We start from the raw sequence: 16,580 nt of genomic DNA, 5'->3' as shown, positions 1-16,580 counted from the left end.
TCAAAATCAGTATGGAAAGAACAGTCTCAATTGGTATGAAACATGTCAGACAGTATTTTGCCCAAATGAAAGGTTAAACTGGTAAATTAGACCGTTATAATGACCATAAAATTTGCGAAATATTGATCATAAACGAGACTGTTAAAATCACAGTAACATTAAATCGTTTGTCAGTAGCCTGCCTCGATTGAAAAAATTATCATACGCAGAAGAACACCATTATTTTCCAGAATGTTGTTTTTATAAACCCGAATAATAATACATATACAGGTAAATGATATAGAAGTATTTGGTGACTTGTTTGGTAATCTCATTGAATTATCTTGCCTTTAACAAGCACCTATCTACATTACATTATGAATGAACGTTTTACATGTACAAGTCTGTGCCGATACACAGGTTGATGTACTCGTGACAAGAGTACGCGCTCATGATCAAACACGGAAGTAGATACTCGAGAAAACCATTAATCTTTGTAATTAACACAAGCATCAAAGCCTATCTGAATCAAACACACAAACACTTCACTCGTATTTATTTAAAAGTAAGTATATATACATTGATGTTGATCGTTAGTAGGATGAGTAAATACATTTATCTAACAATAAACAGTTATGATTGTAATGAAGTGGTAGGTATTCACATGAATTATGTATCTAGATGTTACGACATTACAGTCAGTTACATCCAGTATATTTGTTTGTACATGTAATAATATCTTATATTAAAATCAATCAAATTGCAACGAAAATCAGAAATACGTGTACATTAGATAAATTACTGTATCATTATCAATGCTATTGATCTTTTTGACTGAGTCAGTAGAGTACCTGTTACTGGTTCTTTTGACTGAGTCAGTAGAGTACCTGTTACTGGTCCTTTTGACTGAGTCAGTAGAGTACCTGTTACTGGTTCTTTTGGCTGAGTCAGTAGAGTACCTGTTACTGATCTTTTTGACTGAGTTAGTAGAGTACCTGTTACTGGTCCTTTTGACTGAGTCAGTAGAGTACCTGTTACTGATCTTTTTGACTGAGTTAGTAGAGTACCTGTTACTGATCCTTTTGACTGAGTCAGTAGAGCACCTGTTACTGATCTTTTTGACTGAGTCAGTAGAGTACCTGTTAGTGGTCCTTTTGACTGAGTCAGTAGAGTTCCTGTTACTGGTCCTTTTGACTGAGTCAGTAGAGTACCTGTTACTGATCTTTTTGGCTGAGTCAGTAGAGTACCTGTTACTGGTCTTTTTGACTGAGTCAGTAGAGTACCTGTTACTGATCCTTTTGACTGAGTCAGTAGAGCACCTGTTACTGATCTTTTTGACTGAGTCAGTAGAGCACCTGTTACTGGTCTTTTTGACTGAGTCAGTAGAGTATGATTAACCAGAAGCGGCGGCATCAACATTTCTATCTCTGTATATGTTTTATAGATTTTGGCTGACAATGTCACTATATCATTATAAATATTACTTTGTAGATGTGGAATTCTGTACACTCCTTTTAGACAAACATTTCGAACTCTTTTAACCAATGAATTAAGGTTGTATAAGGATTGTAATTTCCGATCAATTTTAAAAACATTTAGTACACGTGACAGTGTATACGAAATCTAAGAAGTCCAAGGTTCGACCGATGTTTTGTTTTACAATGATATACTTGAGTATGACAAATATTTGCATAAAAAATGAATAGAAAATTTCTTATTCATTCTTTCACATACATTATTCTATCCACTTTTGATCACTAAAAGTTTCTGTACAACAAACTGTAAGCCAACAGCAGAAAACCAATAGGTATTGCGGGTATGTTCCGTTTACTGGAATTGATTTCATCTGAAAGAAGAAAAAAGAATCAATTCTATTGTGTCCGAATATTGCCTTTTATTACACTAATACACGATAAGAATATCTCAGAACTGGATGAATCCATATCAAGCAGAAAATTAAAGTTCCAAATAAAGTTAAAACTACAAATATACATGAATGTGTAATCAATCATAACTATTCACCCATTTTCGCGAACGACAAATAACCCTCTCGAAAATTGGCAAGTAATTACGATTGGTGTTAATTACTTACTTTTGAGGACACATTTGAAATCAAATTCCAAGTATTTGTAAATTCCATAGCATGGATCCGCCCCAAACATTTCGTTTTCCACCGTCACCTCACAACTTGCGCGGCCATTACACAGCTTTTGCATGACCTGAAGAGATGATGGGGCTCTACAGGTTGTGCTGTTATGAAGGCGTTCGATATCGTAGGGATGTCGACATGTCTCGTTGGATGTCCTTCCGAAATTCGCTTCTTTCACATAAATCACTCGCCCACTGGAGCAACTGATAGTATGTGTTTTCTGCTCACATATGATACCAGATTCTGCAACAAATAAATCGTAGGTGACAAAAACAATAAACTCGAATCAACAGAATTGTAACATAGACGATGACATCTTTCGCCATTTCTATCAAAAATATGGATATTATTTCATGATGATAATATATAAAGTACATGTAAATACAGAATGCTCCTGCATTGGGTTATCTTTTAACGCTTTTTATATTATTGTGGAATTATTCATAATGAATTACTCTTTTAAAATTCCATTTTCAATGTATGGTTGTTTCATTGCAATAAAAAGACACAATTGCTGTACCCCAATTTGTGCAAATTGATTTCAACTGATCGTCAACTGGGCTCTCTGATCAACACTATGCACATGTATATTGTAATAAGTAATATTGTTAGTAATATTTGGAAGACATCAAGGTTTTACTGATGTTCAATAGCTCTTATCAACACCTCCAAAGTTAATATATTGTGCATATGCTTAGGCTTATAGAGTCGTACAAATCTTGCAAAAAATTCACATCCAGTCCGTAAAATCTTTGAATTATAATCATTTACATTACATAGAATTTAGAAATTTCTATCATGAAAGGTGAAATTAACGAACAGTGATCAATCTCATAACTCTCACAAGGAATACAAAATAAAGAGTTGGGCAGACACGGACCCCTGGACATATGAGAAAGCCTTTCTATAATGCATACATTTTGCCAATTATCAGCCACTGTCTCATTGCTTCGGGAAAATAGTTGCTCAATAGTTGTATGAAACGCATTTATAAATGGCAAAACAATAATTGCTGTACACAACTTTTTATTGTATGAGCCCTGAATATTCTCAGGTTTTTTCCACATGCCCCTTGAAAAAAGTCGGTCGATATTGAGTATATAGGTCGGTCAGTATTACGATCAGTAGACCAAGAGTTGTTCGTTCAATATATCAAAAACCCTTTGCTTAACAGGCATCACACCTGGTACACTTGTTCTACCTAAGGCGTAGATGACCCATATTGATTTCGATCTCACATGGTCAATGGCCAAGGGTCAAACTACTCTATCAGACCTATCTATCTTTAAAAAAAACATTTCCTTGATAGACTTAGTGCACTGGTTACCTATCAAAAGCAGATGACCCTCATTGGTTTTTGGAGTTACAAGGTCAAAGGTCATAGATCAAATGGTTATCTGCTCAGTATTTTGTGAGATCAGACGTAATATTGTGGTTGCCTCTGACTAGTAGATAACTCATATTTTCACTCTCATTACAAACATTCTACATTTGATAATTATTCTTTTTAATATTGTCACACTTGGGCATCCTTTTATGTTTCCAAAATGTTTCTTGCTTTAGTATAGAGTTCTAATATTTACATACTAAATCAAAATTGAATGACTAGGATATTCGTTACTAAAACTGTTCACAAATACTTTTAAAGATTCTTTTCACTTCAAAAATGTACACTTTTGAAATCATTTACTTTTAAATTTGATAGAGTCTCCATCGCTGGCAATTCTTAAACATAATATAGATAGTTCATTATAAGAAACCTTCCTCATCCTGGATGTCTTCCCTTTGACTTAATCTAGGTCTTTTTCGTAGTCCATAGGTTATTGTTATGTATTTTCATTAACGTTCTTCATCCCCTTCTGTACTAATATTGTATAGAATACTTTGTCCATCTATATCTTTCAATTGTTCTTTGTAAAACGTTGGATCATATGAAATATAGAAGAACCAGTGGAAGAATACTTTGATGCACAAATCGGGTCACCTTCTCTCAATAAAGTATTATTATCAGAAACGAATAAAGTGTTTTCGAGGCCATAGAGCTAAATTCCTTCGTAACTTTCTATTCATCTCCATATCTGCTGAGTTTCCTGGCTACAGTTTGATACAGACGATTCGCCTCTTGGTTGGGGCAGGACGCAAGAAATACATAGAAAAAAAGAAAGAAAGAAAGATAGATAGATAGATAGATAGATCATAAATAGATATGAATGATCATCATTTTCATATACAAATACATAATTCCAAGTAAAAATCAACTAACCCACAGCCGATTAGAAAAAATACCTAATTCGCAGTGAACTTCCTTCCCAGTATTGTCATAGAATCGAGTGACGCATGCGCCGCAGTAGTCTGGAACACACAGACTATCTGGCTTGGTCGCACAAATAGTGATTGATTCATTATAACGGCAGGGGTTGGTGCAGTTGGTGAACACGTGTTTTCCAGGTGGACATTTCGCTTTAAAACAAACATATATATATATATATAAGATAGCGAACAGGGAACAATCTTATAAATCTTTCAAAGTATACAAAATCAAGAGTTGGGCAAACACAGATCTGAGGACACACCAGAGGTGGGATCCAGTGCCTAAGAAGAGTAGGCACCACCTTTCGGCCGGTCACACCCGCCATGAGTCTTATATTTGGATCATGTGAACAGAGTAATCCGTAGTCAAAATCAGTGTGTAAAAAAGGCCTAATATTCTGACAATGTATCAAGTTCTTCTTTTTCATATTTAGCCCATCGTCTAACATACATATGTAATCTTCGACAGAATTCATAGAGATGAAATTTTGTCGCCTATGGAAATACCTGGGAGATTCTCTGAATTTGAGACTTTTTAAAATAAGTGACTTCAAGTCCTCATTTTCAACTATACAGACACCACTAGTAAGGTATAGAACCAGAAAAGTCAATCTACATTTTTTATTCCTGACTTGTTTAGGTTCATTGTTTCATTTTTGTGTTATGTGTCATTCGAGAATTTTTCACACCTATAGAGACGTCCCGAACATTTGGTAAAGTATCACGGATTTTGGACATAAGCATGGTGCTTAGAACCTCAGAAGTGACGGTTCTTTATATTTCTTAAGGTCATTTCCGAAAGAAGCGTGACTTATACTTTTATCGCCGCGTGTTTGGCGAAAGAGCTTTCGCTATCTGTGAAAAAGTGGAGATAACGAACAGTGATCAATTTCTTAAATCCTGTAAAGAATACCAAACCAAGAGTATGGCAAACACGGATCCCTGGACATATCAGAGGTTGGATGAGATGCCTAGGAGGAGTAAGTATCCCTATTGACCGGTCACACCTGCCGTGCATCCTTCATCTTGATCAGGTAAACGGGGTTATCCCTAGCCAAATACGTTAATGTCTTAGGCCGAGAATCGAAGCCTGATCGCCTGATAGAGAATCGACCAATCTAATCAAAATCAGATCCCAAGATACGCTCACAATCGCTACAATAGGATCTGACATAACCCCATAGAAGGTCACGTCCGCATGACCTTTGGCTTGGAATATTCATGAGAACTATCAGCCAGTCAGATTGCGCCATTCAGACAATGATGACTATTTAGGCGGTTCGTAATCAATTTGCCGTAATCTCTCTCCCATGAAGTTTATTCCACATTATGAAATTGTATATTCTCACATACGGAGTTTCCCAGTTTGCTTTCGGAAGGTCGGTGGTCTCTTCCCAGGTACATTGTACCTGGATTCTCTCTTCCACCAATAAAACTGGGTGTCACCAGATAACTGAAAAATTGTTGAGTGTGGCGGAAAACAGTAAATAAACAAACACATACAGCATTTTAAACTTTCGCTATAATGCCTAATCTATTCCGTTCATACAAACAACAAAACGTACTATATAAAATACACCCAAATTAAATTGTGAATTGCGATTTATGTATGAATAGGGATAGGTACGATTTGAATAGTTTTCAAGACGGTTTCCTTAATTAACACGAGGAATATAACGCCAGTCGACGTAAATGGTTTATTGTGACGTCACATCTAGCTGCGATGTGTTTTCTTTCAAACCAAACATTTGCAGCCATTTTCCTGAATTGTGAACACCAACGATTTCAGACGCGACGCGCTGATTGGCTAACATAAAGTTCACATGAACATGACCTCTAGTCGGGTTATGTCAGATCTTCTTACGCAGAGTATCTAAGAAGTCTGATTTTAATTAGATTAGAGAATCAACTAGGCTACCACAACCTGTTTTGGTTGATTCGTTGATCAATAAAATAAGTGTAGTTTTGCAGTAGAGACTAGCGATTGCCTTATTTCATAACTCACGTTGTGTAATCAGGTTTCCTACAGTAAACACCACCATTGATAGCAGTAACACTTGAATGTATAATGGGTGCACTACCATTGTCTGTAATAAAATGCAAGATATGAATCTAAGATCACCATCGCAAAGAAATGCACGTTCAGAAGAACTTCATAGTCAACACGGGTGACAAAACATTTACGTTTAATATATTTAGTTAAACATAAATCATTTCACCTATTAAAGAAAATATAATTGATTTGAATTTCATCTGATATTGTATATAATGATAGCAAGCGTTCACTTACGAGCTTCCGTTTTTCTCATCAATGTGAATGGCTGCCATGTTTTATTTTAAATACCAATGTGTATTATCAGTCCCATAAAGCACAAGATAAATGATAAAATCAAAGTGTTCTTTGACATAGTGAAGAGATCTACCGTTATAAAGATCTGCATGCCCTGACCCACAACATGATATTCTGATACAATCCATTCGTATTAGGCCATAATATTAATATTTGGTTTGCTTATAAGCTATTAGTATGTTACTCTTTCCGAAAAAAAAATTAAAAGAAGCCATTATATAAAAATATCTTTGTAAATGAAAATGTGAAAATAACGAACAGTGATCAATCTCATAAATCCCATAACAGATGCAAAATTAAGAGTAGAGCAAACACGGGTCCCTGGACACACCTGGTGTCGAGGATATATCTAATATAATGTTTGAAAATGTAAGCCTTAAAACTGTTGTGTGTGATGCTTATGAATCATAATCTCTTTAGTTAATCAGAGCGTAAACAATATATTCAGACACATGAAATCATGACAGGATATCCAAAAATATTCGCCCAAAATTAAATTACCAAAATTATTTTTGATAGATACTTGTTGTTATTGAGTGTTACAAATTCTACTGCATGGCCGATGAATATTCAACAAGAGCACAGCATTCTCGACAGCCCTAAATAAAACTGTATGTACCCAGCATTGCTGGAGGTACCCAGAAATGTTTTATGAAACGATAGTCTGCATTATTGTGATAGAGTAAGCCTCACAAGAACTTACCTCAATGTAGAATTAATTGTCTGGTTAAAGCTCCAAATAATACAGAACAGTATGATTTTACTTATTGCGTTTTAAACTGGTCTATTTATAGACCTGTTTTCAGAAAATGTTCTCATAAAAATCTGCAATACGTTATTTTTAGTTCATTTGTTAGATACTCCTATTACGTTACGGTGTGAATTCTAATGCTTAAATCGCTTTACATCAACTATTCCTGGATTTGAAAGAAAAAGTGAAAGTTTCTTCCCGCTGAATTTTCCATCAGATCCTTGATTCCTTACACACAATCCATAATGTTTGTGATTATGCGAATTTTCTGTAAAAGGACTGGATTTCTATTTTAGTTTAACGTCACTTTGACAACCGTTTAAATATACAAGCTGTAGAAAATGCACCATAAATTTTGGTAGCCACTTGGAATCTTAAAGTTGTAGGGGATATTTGCCATGCAAGCACTTACCAAGACACGTGACCTCGGATTCTGAGATGTCTTTCAAAGACCCGATACCCTCACTTTCAAGAGTTCTTGATCTGTCGCGATCTGGGATCGAACTCAGTCATCCCAAATGCAAAGCGAGTGGTTTACGTTCTGACCTACCTGGATGAATTATTGAATGAATATATTGTATTCATTATGATGTCGGTTGGTGAACGATAGATAAATTTTAAGAATAAAAAACTTTCAAATTTAAAAAAAAAAAAAAAAAAAAAAAACCTCTCCCAGAACAGAAAACGTTGTAACTTTCTATTTCTTGCATCATTGGCCAAATTGTTCACATGAGCATTGGATCTGAGCATGGAAATTTTCTTGATATATATACGTGGGGCAAACACGATAAAAAAAATAGGGGAAATTGGCCCTGGAAGGGTAAGATATGATAAGGGCAGTGGGGAAAAGTAAAGGAGAAAGGGTCGGGTGCAGAATAAGAGAGAAAGAGGGAAGCTGGAGAGGAGGACATAGAAAGTGGGAAAAGTTATTCATCTTGTCTGCCTCCAGTGCACATTTACATCGATTCACCGCTACCCAAGGATCTTGGCATATCCATTTGACAAACTCTACCTTTGTGACCCAAATAAACTAGAATTTAAACGTCTGCATTTGAATATATATTTCCTTTAAATTCCAATGGAAATCATGAAATCCTACTGTAGTCGCATTCTGATGAGCGGGTTATGGACTTACTGCATTATCCAACAAGCAGACAAATACTAGACAAAGCATGATCAAAAACTCTCACTAGAAACTTCACCTCATTTAAGAGACCTTTCAAAAAGACATTTTGAAAAACAGTTAGTTTGATTTGCTATTGCAAAGGTTTGAACAAATTAAAACTTTGAAAGCGATCAATCTCATAACTTCATTAAGGAATACAGAGTAGAGAGTTGTGCAAACACGAACCCCTGGATCTCTGTTTCTACAAATTGTTGTAATGCATGTTACACATCAATCGATGAGAGGTAGGTGACAACATCGGGTTATTTCAGATTAGTGACGTCTAATGTATAGTAGTGCGTTATTTTGCTTAAAAATGAAAACGTCTGGTGGTTATTACGAATAAAAAGAATGACATGATGACGTATAATTTAGTTGTGATATTAAACTCCCGTAAGATTCCCTTAGATGACAACCAGAGATGATTATCCGTGAGTAGTTTTAAAAGTCTCCTCAACTCATAATGCATAAACCTTCAAGCTGTACTGCACGAATATCACAAAGCAGTGTAGTGTTCTCAAGGTCAGTTGTATACCCGGGTATGACTATATAAAACCTTGATTCGTTCGTGTAACAAACAGCAGAGCAATCCCTATTTCTAAACAAAAGGTGTTTCTTGTCGAGGTATACGATGACGTAGCAAAGCAGAGTAGACGATGGAACGTCGAGAACGAATGTAGGTTTCTACAGTCAGATCCATACTGTTCTTGGATTGATTCACCGATCAATGTACATGTTGATATAATAAAGTTCTCTTGCAGACGTGATGTAATGCGGGAATGTCTAGGCTGTTGACGGTGTCTATAGAATTTGTTAGCCATAAACATCTTCTCCTCTGGTAGTTATTAGAGTGCCATTATGGAATATTCAATCAAAAACTCATTGGTGGGTACATATCCGTCAATTCATCAAAGTGTCTATATAGCCCCGACTCTGGTTCTACTCTCTGATGATTTAGCCTACAGAACAGCATCCTTTACCTTCAGTCATTTCACTGATTCAAGTCAATGCTGTCTTCGTCCACCAAATTTCTCTATACGTCCTCACTACCGACAGAAAATGTCAAACATAAATATATACAAATTCTAGTATGCATCATAGATCGGGGGTCTTTCTCATAATAGGTACTTAGTATCCCACCAGGCTGAAGCTAGCAGCCAATAACCAGCAGCCAATAAGCACGTAGAAGCTAGCAGCCACTAAGGAAAATCATCAAAGGACTGAGAGTACTCATAGAAAAATATTAAATTTGAAACCTATTCTAAAGGACATTTTTAATTTAATTAATGTTTTGAATTAATAAATGTCAATCGCAACACTCATGGGCAACTTAGCTCACATGAGAGATTGTACATCAATGGTGAAATTAATTTATATCAGTAATTTGTAATGAAAGGAAATAAGATTGACCACACATTTCATTTTCTGATCTTTTTTAACAATTTCTCAGCTTACATGCACGAAAGTAAGTGCACATTGATAATTTAGCTCACCAGGATGTTACAATCAGTCATTAAGTACCTATGAATATATTGATATGATAGGGAAAACTATATGATGCAGGGTGCTTTACTATCTCAAGACTGATCCTATTTTCATGTGCCAATCCATTTGAAATCATATTGCATTCAAAAACCTTTTCTGTAAATTAGCTCACCTGAAGAGTGATAACCATTGCTTTGTAACAAAAGAAATCAACAAAGTAAATCTTTTGAGGAAGTAGTGTAAGGAAGCAGGATTAAATAATGAAACAAACACTTTCTCTGTAATATCTGGTGAATACTACCTCCATCTTGTGACTGTTATCAAATATTGTGCATTAGCTCACCTGATTTTGACATTGCACATAACCTAGTAAAAAAAAAAGTGTAACACGAGTTTTATGACTGCTTTTAGAGCTGTAATCTATGAAGACAAGGCAGAAGGAACATCAAGGCAAGGTAGAGGACCCCTAGGACTATCATTTACCACTTTCAGTTTGGGGCTGTACTGGTACCACCAGGTGGCTCCCGGGGGTCGGGACAGATTTGGAGTCCCCATTTCTACTCTAAAAGGGGTGACAAGGACAATGTATTCATTGATTAAGGTAGGGAGTACTAAGGGCTACTCGATACCATGTAAAGAAGAGCTGTGGGATACCCGGAAGTATTGTTTAGCTCACCTGAACTTTGACATTTTTCGTTTCTCGTAATGAAAGAGCGGGTTTTATGACTCCTCTTTCAGCATTAATCTTTGAAGACAAGGCGGAAGGAACATCAAGGCAAGGTAGAGGATCCCTAGAACTATCATTTACCACTTTCAGTTTGGGGCTGTAGTGGTACGACCATGTGTCTCCCGGGAGTCGGGACATATTTCGAGACCCTATTTCTACTCAAGGAGGGGAGACAAGGACAATGTATCCATTGATTGAGGTAAAGAGTACTAAGGGCTACTCGATGCCATGTAAAAAAGAGCTCTGGGATACCCGGAAGTATTGTTTAGCTCACCTGAACTTTGACATTAATTTTTCGTTTCTCATAATGAAAGAGGGGGTTTTATGACTCCTCTTCCAGCATTAATTTTTGAAGACAAGGCGGAAGGAACATCAAGGCAAGGTAGAGGACCCCTAGAACTATCATTTACCACTTTCAGTTTCGGGCTGTAGTGGTACCACCAGGTGGCTCCCGGGGGTCGGGACAGATTTGGAGTCCCCATTTCTACTCTAAAAGGGGTGACAAGGACAATGTATTCATTGATTAAGGTAGGGAGTACTAAGGGCTACTCGATACCATGTAAAGAAGAGCTGTGGGATACCCGGAAGTATTGTTTAGCTCACCTGAACTTTGACATTTTTCGTTTCTCGTAATGAAAGAGCGGGTTTTATGACTCCTCTTTCAGCATTAATCTTTGAAGACAAGGCGGAAGGAACATCAAGGCAAGGTAGAGGATCCCTAGAACTATCATTTACCACTTTCAGTTTGGGGCTGTAGTGGTACGACCATGTGTCTCCCGGGAGTCGGGACATATTTCGAGACCCTATTTCTACTCAAGGAGGGGAGACAAGGACAATGTATCCATTGATTGAGGTAAAGAGTACTAAGGGCTACTCGATGCCATGTAAAAAAGAGCTCTGGGATACCCGGAAGTATTGTTTAGCTCACCTGAACTTTGACATTAATTTTTCGTTTCTCATAATGAAAGAGGGGGTTTTATGACTCCTCTTCCAGCATTAATTTTTGAAGACAAGGCGGAAGGAACATCAAGGCAAGGTAGAGGACCCCTAGAACTATCATTTACCACTTTCAGTTTCGGGCTGTAGTGGTACCACCAGGTGGCTCCCGGGGGTCGGGACAGATTTGGAGTCCCCATTTCTACTCTAAAAGGGGTGACAAGGACAATGTATTCATTGATTAAGGTAGGGAGTACTAAGGGCTACTCGATACCATGTAAAGAAGAGCTGTGGGATACCCGGAAGTATTGTTTAGCTCACCTGAACTTTGACATTTTTCGTTTCTCGTAATGAAAGAGCGGGTTTTATGACTCCTCTTTCAGCATTAATCTTTGAAGACAAGGCGGAAGGAACATCAAGGCAAGGTAGAGGATCCCTAGAACTATCATTTACCACTTTCAGTTTGGGGCTGTAGTGGTACGACCATGTGTCTCCCGGGAGTCGGGACATATTTCGAGACCCTATTTCTACTCAAGGAGGGGTGACAAGGACAATGTATCCATTGATTGAGGTAAAGAGTACTAAGGGCTACTCGATGCCATGTAAAAAAGAGCTCTGGGATACCCGGAAGTATTGTTTAGCTCACCTGAACTTTGACATTAATTTTTCGTTTCTCATAATGAAAGAGGGGGTTTTATGACTCCTCTTCCAGCATTAATTTTTGAAGACAAGGCGGAAGGAACATCAAGGCAAGGTAGAGGAACCCTAGGACTATCATTTACCACTTTCAGTTTGGGGCTGTAGTGGTACCACCAGGTAGCTCCCGGGGGTCGGGACAGATTTCGGGTCCCCATTTCTACTCTAAAAGGGGTGACAAGGACAATGTATCCATTGATTAAGGTAGGGAGTACTAAGGGCTACTCGATACCATGTAAAGAAGAGCTGTGGGATACCCGGAAGTATTGTTTAGCTCACCTGAAATTTGACATTTTTCGTTTCTCGTAATGAAAGAGGGGGTTTTGCCACTCCTCTTCCAGCATTAATCTTTGAAGACAAGGCGGACGGAACATCAATGCAAGGTAGAGGACCCCTAGAACTATCATTTACCACTTTCAGTTTGGGGCTGTAGTGGTACCACCAGGTGGCTCCCGGGGGTCGGGACAGATTTCGAGTCCCTATTTCTACTCTAAAAGGGGTGACAGGGACAGATTTCGAGTCCCTATTTCTACTCAAGGAAGAGTGACAAGGACAATGTATCCATTGATTGAGGTAAAGAGTACTAAAGGCTACTCGATGCCATGTAAAGAAGAGCTCTTGGATACCTGGAAGTATTGTTTAGCTCACCTGAACTTTGACATTTTTCGTTTCTCGTAATGAAAGAGGGGGTTTTATGACTCCTCTTCCAGCATTAATTTTTGAAGACAAGGCGGAAGGAACATCAAGGCAAGGTAGAGGACCCCTAGAACTATCATTTACCACTTTCAGTTTCGGGCTGTAGTGGTACGATCATGTGCCTACTGGGGGTCGGAACAGATTTCGAGTCCCTATTTCTACTCTAAAAGGGGTGACAAGGACAATGTATCCATTGATTAAGGTAGGGAGTACTATGGGCTATTCGATGCCATGTAAAGAAGAGCTCTGGGATACCCGGAAGTATTGTTTAGCTCACCTGAACTTTGACATTTTTCGTTTCTCGTAATGAAAGAGGTGGTTTTATGAATCCTCTTCCAGCATTAATCTTTGAAGACAAGGCGGAAGGAACAAAAAGGCAAGGTAGAGGACCCCTAGGACTATCATTTACCACTTTCAGTTTGGAGCTGTAGTGGTACCACCAGGTGGCTCCCGGGGGTCGGGACATATTTCGAGTCCCTATTTCTACTCAAGGAGGGGTGACAAGGACAATGTATCAATTGATTGAGGTAGAGAGTACTAAGGGCTACTCGATACTATGTAAAGAAGAGCTCTTGAATACCTGGAAGTATTGTTTAGCTCACCTGAACTTTGACATTTTTCGTTTCTCGTAATAAAAGAAGGGGTTTTATGACTGGTTTTCCAGCATCAATATTTGAAGACAAGGCGGAAAGAACATCAAGACAAGGTAGAGGACCCCCAGGACTATCATTTACCACTTTTAGTTTGGGGCTGTAGTGGTACCACCCGGTGGCTCCCGAAGGTCGGAACAGATTTCGAGTCCCGACTTCAATTCTATCAGGGGTGACAAGGACACTGTATCCATTGATGTAAGTAAAGCATGATAAGGAGTACTTGATGTCATATAAAGAAGAGCTCTGTGATGTCTAGAAGTATTGTTTAGCTCACCTGAACATTAATATTTTTTGTATCTCGTAGAGAATGAAGGGATTTGGTGCCTGCTTTAAGAGCATAAATCTTTGAAGACAAGACGGAAAGGACATCAACAGAAGGTAGAATAAACATGGAGCTATCATTTGCCGCTTTCAGTTTGGAGTTGTAGTGGTACCACCCGGTGGCCCCTGGGGTTCGGGAGAGATCTTGAGTTCCATTTTTCTACTCTACTAAGGGTGAAGGTTTCAATTGGTTGGAATACTGATAGAGATCCTATTCATTACTCTATCCCAGACAGACAAAAGATCCCTTATACCTGATAGTGTTGCTTACCTCGCCTGAACTATGCCATTTTTTGTGTCTCATAGAAAAGATAATGCTTTAATAGGTTTGGTATGCAACCAATTCTGTTAGAGAATTTGCCGTAGCTCTAACTACACTATGCATTTTGTACGAAAGGCGGCTAATGAAAGGATAGATAATTGATATTGATTTATATGGTGGTCGCCAATTTAACTTGCAACCGCTATTTAATATCTGGTGGCCTCTACTCAGTTTAACACCAGGCTGAAGCTAGCAGCCAATAACCAGCAGCCAATAAGCACGTAGAAGCTAGCAGTCACTAAGGAAAATCATCAAAGGACTGAGAGTCCTCATAGAAAAATATTTAATTTGAAACCTATTCTAAAGGAAATTTTTAATTAATTAATGTTTTGAATTAATAAATGTCAATCGCAACACTCATGGACAACTTAGATCACATGCGAGATTGTACATCAATGGTGAAATGAATTTATATCAGTAATTTGTAATGAAAGGATGAAAGGAAATAAAATTGACCACACATTTCATTTTCTGATCTTTTTGAACAATTAATTTCTCAGCTTACATGCACGAAAGTAAGTGCACATTGATAATTTAGCTCACCAGAATATTACAATCAGTCATTAAGTACCTATGAATAGATTGATATGATAGGGAAAACTATATGATGTGGGGTGCTTTATTATCTCAAGACTGATCCTATTTTCATGTGTCAATCCATTTGAAATCATATTGCATTCAAAAATCTTTTCTGTAAATTAGCTCACCTGAAGAGTGATAACCATTGCTTTGTAACAAAAGAAATCAACAAAGGAAATCTTTTGAGCAAGTGGTGTAAGGAAGCAGTATTAAATAATGAAACAAACACTTTCTCTGTGATATCTTGTGAATAATTCCTCCATCCTGTGACTGCTATCAAAAATTGTGCATTAGCTCACCTGATTTTGACATTCCGCATAAACTACTGAAAAAAGTATAGCACGAGTTTTATGACTGCTTTTAGAGCTGTAATCTATGAAGACAAGGCAGAAGGAACATCAAGGCAAGATAAAGGAACCCTAGAACTCTAGAACTATCATTCACCACTTTCAATATGGGCCGTAGTGGTACCACCCGGTGGCTCCCGAGGGTCGGGACAGATTTGGAGTCCCTATTTATACTCTAGGAGCGGTGACAAGGACAATGTATTCATTGATTGAGGTAGAGAGTACTAAGGGGTACTCGATACCATGTAAAGAAGAGCTCTGGGATACCCGGAAGTATTGTTTAACTCACCTGAACTTTGACATTTTTCGTATCTCGTAGAGAATAAAGGGGTTTTATGACTGCTTTTCCAGAATTAATCTTTGAAGACAAGGCGGACGGAACATCAAGGCAAGGTAAAGGACCCTTATGACTATGATTTACCACTTTCAGTTTGGGGCTGTACTGGTACCACCAGGTGGCTCCCGGGGGTCGGGACAGATTTGGAGTCCCCATTTCTACTCTAAAAGGGGTGACAAGGACAATGTATTCATTGATTAAGGTAGGGAGTACTAAGGGCTACTCGATACCATGTAAAGAAGAGCTGTGGGATACCCGGAAGTATTGTTTAGCTCACCTGAACTTTGACATTTTTCGTTTCTCGTAATGAAAGAGCGGGTTTTATGACTCCTCTTTCAGCATTAATCTTTGAAGACAAGGCGGAAGGAACATCAAGGCAAGGTAGAGGATCCCTAGAACTATCATTTACCACTTTCAGTTTGGGGCTGTAGTGGTACGACCATGTGTCTCCCGGGAGTCGGGACATATTTCGAGACCCTATTTCTACTCAAGGAGGGGTGACAAGGACAATGTATCCATTGATTGAGGTAAAGAGTACTAAGGGCTACTCGATGCCATGTAAAAAAGAGCTCTGGGATACCCGGAAGTATTGTTTAGCTCACCTGAACTTTGACATTAATTTTTCGTTTCTCATAATGAAAGAGGGGGTTTTATGACTCCTCTTCCAGCATTAATTTTTGAAGACAAGGCGGAAGGAACATCAAGGCAAGGTAGAGGAACCCTAGGACTATCATTTACCACTTTCAGTTTGGGGCTGTAGTGGTACCACCAGGTAGC

At 38.0% G+C, this 16,580-nt stretch overlaps 1 protein-coding gene across 2 annotated transcripts; it reads right to left on the bottom strand.

The window, feature by feature from the left end:
• Positions 1–520: 520 nt before the first annotated feature.
• LOC125655676 (L-rhamnose-binding lectin CSL1-like) lies at positions 521–8,192 on the bottom strand. 2 transcript variants are annotated; one of them, XM_048886115.2, is made up of 5 exons: positions 7,492–8,192; positions 6,444–6,525; positions 4,415–4,588; positions 2,072–2,371; positions 521–1,825 (listed from the first exon to the last, which is right to left on the bottom strand). In XM_048886115.2, the coding sequence occupies exons 2-5, from the start codon at positions 6,520–6,522 to the stop codon at positions 1,737–1,739; spliced, it is 642 nt and encodes a 213-aa protein (XP_048742072.1). In that variant the 5' UTR covers positions 6,523–6,525; positions 7,492–8,192; the 3' UTR covers positions 521–1,736. The 2 variants fall into 2 exon arrangements, with proteins under 2 accessions (XP_048742072.1, XP_048742073.1); XM_048886116.2 differs by lacking the exon at positions 7,492–8,192 and adding an exon at positions 6,729–7,415.
• Between the last annotated feature and the right edge of the window lie 8,388 nt (positions 8,193–16,580).

Source organism: Ostrea edulis, chromosome 7 (genome assembly GCF_947568905.1).
Source record: "Ostrea edulis chromosome 7, xbOstEdul1.1, whole genome shotgun sequence".
Classification (NCBI taxonomy): Eukaryota; Metazoa; Mollusca; class Bivalvia; order Ostreida; family Ostreidae; genus Ostrea; species Ostrea edulis.
The sequence above is the reverse complement of the archived record's forward strand: the minus strand, read 5'-3'. Positions and strand labels throughout refer to the sequence as shown.

Bases quoted from the DNA above. Each gene is read 5' to 3' on its own strand.
- LOC125655676 (XM_048886115.2), bottom strand. From the start codon at position 6,522: ATGGTAGTGCACCCATTATACATTCAAGTGTTACTGCTATCAATGGTG. The intron at 4,589-6,443 runs GTGAGTTATGAA...TTTGTTTTAAAG, and splicing joins AGGAAACCTGATTACACAAC to CGAAATGTCCACCTGGAAAA. The intron at 2,372-4,414 runs GTATTTTTTCTA...TATTTGTTGCAG, and splicing joins GGAAGTTCACTGCGAATTAG to AATCTGGTATCATATGTGAG.